The sequence below is a fragment of the Brassica napus genome, chromosome A5 (genome assembly GCF_020379485.1).
Source record: "Brassica napus cultivar Da-Ae chromosome A5, Da-Ae, whole genome shotgun sequence".
Lineage (NCBI taxonomy): Eukaryota > Viridiplantae > Streptophyta > Magnoliopsida > Brassicales > Brassicaceae > Brassica > Brassica napus.
In genome coordinates, this window is record NC_063438.1 from 17875002 (window position 1) to 17880703 (window position 5702).

The 5702-nt window shown below is 36.5% G+C and overlaps 1 protein-coding gene across 1 annotated transcript; it reads left to right on the plus strand.

Annotated features, from left to right (window-relative positions):
• Positions 1–1000: 1000 nt before the first annotated feature.
• Positions 1001–3629, plus strand: LOC125608725 (NAC domain-containing protein 14-like). The gene is made up of 7 exons (XM_048779184.1): positions 1001–1298; positions 1369–1646; positions 1734–2027; positions 2113–2433; positions 2513–2920; positions 2997–3206; positions 3332–3629. Exons 1-7 carry the CDS (start codon positions 1118–1120, stop codon positions 3530–3532), a joined length of 1893 nt encoding a protein of 630 aa, XP_048635141.1. The 5' UTR covers positions 1001–1117; the 3' UTR covers positions 3533–3629.
• Positions 3630–5702: the final 2073 nt, after the last annotated feature.

The window sequence follows — 5702 nt, forward strand, 5'->3', positions numbered from 1 at the left end:
ACCCCAAAAAAAAAATCAGCTATCTTGAAACCAGAGTTGATCAGAAAAATCGAAGATTTATTATCACAACAAAAGGAGGATCCATAGATCAAATATATACAGTAAAAACAGAAGTGGGTGGTGACCGACATCAGAGCCGTCGAAGACAAAACTTAGTCGGAAGGTTCTAGGTTCAGTGAGAAGTTAGATCAGTAGCAACTGCATAACACGTTTTGGTTGAGTTCATAAGTTTATTAGGTCTAGTATTTGGCCCATTTGTTCGTGTTATAGGAGTACAAACTTAGTGGGCTAAAAGTATACCACGAAGGCCCACTTAAAATGGTGAAATAATTAGAGATGGGAGTTACGGACACGTAACTTTACAGAACGAGGAGTCTTTATTAAACTTTATGGGGCCGAACATCTTTTCAGCAGAGAAAATGTTATAAATGCAACTTTTTCTCTTTATTTTTCTAATATTTGGTACACACCGTAACACAACTCTATGAAAATTCTCCCCAATTATAACTCTTCTTCATATATGTACATCATTTTTCTATAACCGGTTATGGCTTGTCTACCTTAAACAGATTAATTTGTCTGTCGTTCCTTTTCTGAAACAGAACATCATATTCATATATATCTGTGCAACATCAACATGTATTCATTGATTACGACAAAACAACCACAACATACTCTAGCTTGATGTCGAAGACATGTATTCGAGATATTACTGCTCGTACAATACAAAAGATATCCTATAAACGGAAAAAGTTAAATAAAGATAATTTATTATTAATTAGGAAACTTTTTAAAACTCTTTTTTTAGCTTTATAGTACCACGTGAAGGAATCTAATGAGTAGACTATGGCCCCTGCGTCCTTGTACGTAGCCTTAGCGAAACTGTTTGGGTCAAAAGCGCGCCGCTTACAAAGCTGAGCGATGGTAGTTTCCGTAATGAAATGGATTAAACGAGGGTAAACTAGTAAATAAATAGACTCTTACTTCAGTTGCGAGGCGGAAACATGGCACAATTGGCAGACCACAGCAACCAAGTGGTTAGCTTCAGGTTTTATGTATTTGATAAAATAAAATAAAAAAGCTTTAATAAAGAAAGCAAGTGAGGGGAGATTTTAGGATGGCTACGGAGACACAAGCGACGTTGTCGATGGAGTCTTTACCTCTGGGTTTCAGATTCAGACCAACCGATGAAGAACTCATCAATCATTACCTAAGATTGAAAATCAACGGCCGTGATTTGGAGGTCAGAGTAATCCCTGAGATCGATGTTTGCAAGTGGGAGCCATGGGACTTGCCTGGTTAGCTTTACTCTCTTCTTCTGTTTTGATTGAGCTCTGGTTTTTGTAAGGGTTTTCTTGATTATTATAGGGCTTTCGGTGATAAAGACGGATGATCAAGAGTGGTTCTTCTTCTGCCCTCGTGACCGGAAGTATCCGAGTGGCCACCGTTCAAACAGAGCTACTGACATTGGATACTGGAAAGCTACTGGGAAAGATCGAACTATCAAGTCCAAGAAGATGATTATCGGTATGAAGAAGACTCTCGTCTTCTACCGTGGTCGAGCTCCTAGAGGAGAAAGAACCAACTGGATTATGCACGAGTATCGTGCCACTGACAAGGACCTTGACGGCACTGGACCTGGTCAGGTCTGTGTTTTCTTTTCTTTCTTTTTATGTTGCTCTCTGCTTCATGTCTGATAGTAGTGAACCTTTTTGTTTGTTGATTTGGAACAGAGTCCGTATGTATTGTGTCGCTTGTTCCACAAGCCTACTGATGTTTCAAACTGTGACGAAGTAGAGAATGTCAATGCCACTCCCACCACAACTAGATGCTCCCGTGAGGACAACTCTTCTGAGATGGTCCAAGAAACAGCTACTTCTCGTGTACATGCTCAAAACATATCAGATGACACCGAGAGGTGTCCGAGCGACAAGGGTAGTGATGTCAAGCCTGATGCTCCGGTGATTAAAACTGAGAATCATGGTGAAACTTCTCGAGCCAAAGACCGAGGCAAAAGCATAGTGGAGGTAAACAAGTAATTTTAACTTAAGCGTCTTGTATCAAAGTGTTTTGTTTTTGTCCTAATCTAGCTTATGATTTTCTTGTGTATAGGAAAGTCCATTTGCACGGGACTTTTCAAGTCTTTATGGACCCAGCTTTGACCAAACATCATATACTCCAGTGCCTTCAAGCATCGGTTTTCCTGCGTCACATATGGATTCAATGTATTCTAGCGATTTTGGAAACTGTCAGTATGGGCTGCATTTTCAGGACGGTGCCGCCATACAAGATGAGTCCCTGGCAGATGTCTTGGATGAAGTGTTTCATAACCATAACCAATCATCTACCGAACCAAAAGACTTTGCACTTCCCAAAATGATGCATTGGTCGTTTCCCAGAGACACCTTTGGTTTTGAAGCTTCTTTCCCACAGGTAATATTCGGATCTTTAAGCAGATGATGATCACTTTCTCTTGGAACTGACCGTAGTGTTTCTTCATGTACTACTACAGTTTGCTCCTGACGTTGGAGCTTCCAGATTAGCCAGCGATCACTACGTTGATAGCAAGGAGGCTGTAGAGATACAGTCTTCATCCGGTTCCTCTAGGACCGTGACGCCACTTCACAGCAACGTTTTAGGACAGCATCCTCCAGTTTCTTATGCAACCATGGATCCGTTTAACTCTACTGTCAACCAGCGTGAGCAGGAGCAACTCCCTGTTGACCGAAACATTATTCTTAGTGAGTTTAACGCTAGGGCTCGAGAGACTCAGACGGATCTTGACTTTGTTGTGAACCAAGGCACTGCTCCTAGAAGAATCCGGCTGCAAATCGAGCAGCCATTCACGCCAGTTAACAACGAGAAGGAGAGAGATGTTGATAACCATGAAGAAGAGGAAGTACAGTCTGCCATGACCAAGGTAGGATTCGCACGTCTAGCAAATATAGAGCTACTACACTTTTCCCTCTCAATATGACGGTTGATGAAATGTGCAGATCGTAGAGGAGGATGAAAAATGCTTCCTTGACAAGGACAAGAGTAGAGCACAAGGGCATGCAAGTTTGTCGGAGTCAACTAATTTAAATACTCAGGGAACTGCTCATAGGAGAATCCGCTTGCAGACAAGAATACGGAAGCTTCCCATAATACCAAAAAACACAGGAAGGGACTCAAACCACAGTGAAGAAGTAGCAATGAATAGCAAGGTAATAAGTTCATTTTTGAATTACAGCAAACTTACTCTCTAGAAAGCAAAGCATTATCATATTGAAATGAATAGAAAATAAAAAATAAAAAATCAGTAAGCTTATTGAAACAATGCGAGATACAGGAAAAGGAAGATATATCGGCTTCATCATCATCATCATGGCAGAAACAGAAACTAATGAGGAAGAGGATGGTGAAGTGTAGCAGTATGGTGATAATAATGGCGGTGATGGTACTTTTAGTAGGAATATGGAAAGAGTCAAGAGATGCCAAATGTAGCTTCTTGTTTCATCAATTGGATTCCTTCAAAGGCATGTTTACTTGATGATATATATATAGCGCCATTCTCCACGTTCTTGTATAATTAATCACGTCTAGTCTGTTCCTTTTTATTTTTGTTTCTGTAGTGTTGAGTTGTAAAAGCCAAATTCTCTAGAATCTTTAACATAGTAGTTCCTTCTTTTTTGCAGTTTAAACAATTTGCACTTGTATCCCCGACAGTTAGCCAATGTCGTTTTATTAGGAGACAATGTGTGGAATATGCCCAGTTAAAGTCTAAATTTGCTGAATGCCCATAATTATGGATAATCTAAAAATGAGTAACTTTTTGACACTGTGTGGACGAAAATGCCCTTATGTTTTGTCGAAAACAACTTTTTCGAAATCTATCAGCTAAATATTTACATAGCAGGTAACAATCTACATACCAACTAACATATCCGCTAATAATTTTAGTATCATCTAACAATCTATGTATCAAACAAATGTATCGACTAACAAATCATATATCAGTTAATGAAACTATTAACAATTAATTAGTTATCTATTAAATAGCTCCAAATCTATTTGTAACAGCTAACACTTCATGTAGCGATTAAGAATCTATTAAAATCTAAATAATAGCAGGTAAGTAATAAAATACCTACTAACGTATATATTATCTAAAAGTTGATTGTGATTCGAAATTGGAAACATTAGAATTGGGGTGAGATAATAAGATTAACATTATGGGTGTCAAAAGAATCAGAATAAAAAAATAAAGATTTGTGTTGAATTAGAAGATGATTTGAAGAATTTGTACGAGAGATAAAAATATTAGAACACATAAAAGGGAGAAGATAGAGAGATAAAGATAAGGGTATTATAGTCATTAAAAATATTAAAAAGAAACAAGGTTATATGTCAAATTACATGGGTTTCTGGGTGTATCTAGACCAATTACTCTTTTATTAAATGTTAATTTTGGATACCATAATTGATACTAGTTTCAAATCAACTTCTTAGACCTTGGAAACTCTTTAGTGAGACGGGCTGTGCCACGACTCTGGTGACTGAACACAGAGCTAAAAAGTTGAAGCATGACCCTAACACATCAATAAGTTTATTGTTTATTCTCCTTGGCGTAATCTAAGCATAGGTGTCTATAACTAAACCAGATATCTAAACTGAATCTAACCATTTTTAAAGTAGAGCCCCAAAAATAGAGTCTAAAGGTTAGGGGAAACATTCCGATCCGGATTTTTTTTTATTTGGAAACCCGTAGTAAATTTCTAATTAATGATCCAATCAATTTTCGTAAAAGGAGACATAAGAAAATGGTGCAAATTATTAATAAATATTTAAGTTTAGGAATTAATCTTTATAAAAAATAATTAGTTAATTTACATTTTAGTTCATTATTTTCCTTAGACATTAAATAAAAAATGTACAATATATAAATATAAATCACATATTTATGGTTTTTTTTTGATCAAACATATATGTATGTATTAAGTGATTAACATATGCTACAATTGTAGTCTTAGCCTACAAGGTAAAACGTCCACCAGAAAAGTCATGAGTCTTTCTTGTTCACCGGAGGCAAGAACTGATGCAGCCAAACGTTCAAAATATATGAATTTTCAAAAACTATGAGAAGTGTAAATATTTTACAGCATTCTTAGAAACATGAACTTTATAGCTATGGAATAAATTAAAACCATGAAGTGAGAAAAAGAAAAGGGTAATTTCCTGGTCAAGAAACTCAAAATTCCATACACTTTCTCCCAAGTCATTGATCTCGTTCCACCACCTGAGACCAACCAGTATACGGCCACTCACATTCTTAGGATATTTCCAACCGTATTCTATTTTTCGCTCTAAAATAAAATTTAGAGTAAAACTGTTCCAATAATACTCTAATGTCTACTTTATAATAAAGTAAAAAATAAGTTTACTCAATATATAGAGTAACTTGTTTTTTTCGTCATCACTCTATTTTTCATTCTAAAATAGAGTATTACTAGGTGATATCCGCGCCCTGTGCGGAGTAAATTTATTTGATAGAGTTTATAACGCTTAATCTGTATATTAATGAAATATCTATCTATGGATGATATTTTTAAAACGTTTGGGTTGTGATGAAAGTGTAGGCATAGTATAGGCAAAATATATATAGTCAATTGAGGTTAGGGTTTAAGTGAAGAAACTTGTCTTGAAAATAAAGAATTTAATGC

Bases quoted from the DNA above. Each gene is read 5' to 3' on its own strand.
- LOC125608725 (XM_048779184.1), top strand. From the start codon at position 1,118: ATGGCTACGGAGACACAAGCGACGTTGTCGATGGAGTCTTTACCTCTG. The intron at 1,299-1,368 runs GTTAGCTTTACT...TGATTATTATAG, and splicing joins GGAGCCATGGGACTTGCCTG to GGCTTTCGGTGATAAAGACG. The intron at 2,434-2,512 runs GTAATATTCGGA...GTACTACTACAG, and splicing joins TTGAAGCTTCTTTCCCACAG to TTTGCTCCTGACGTTGGAGC.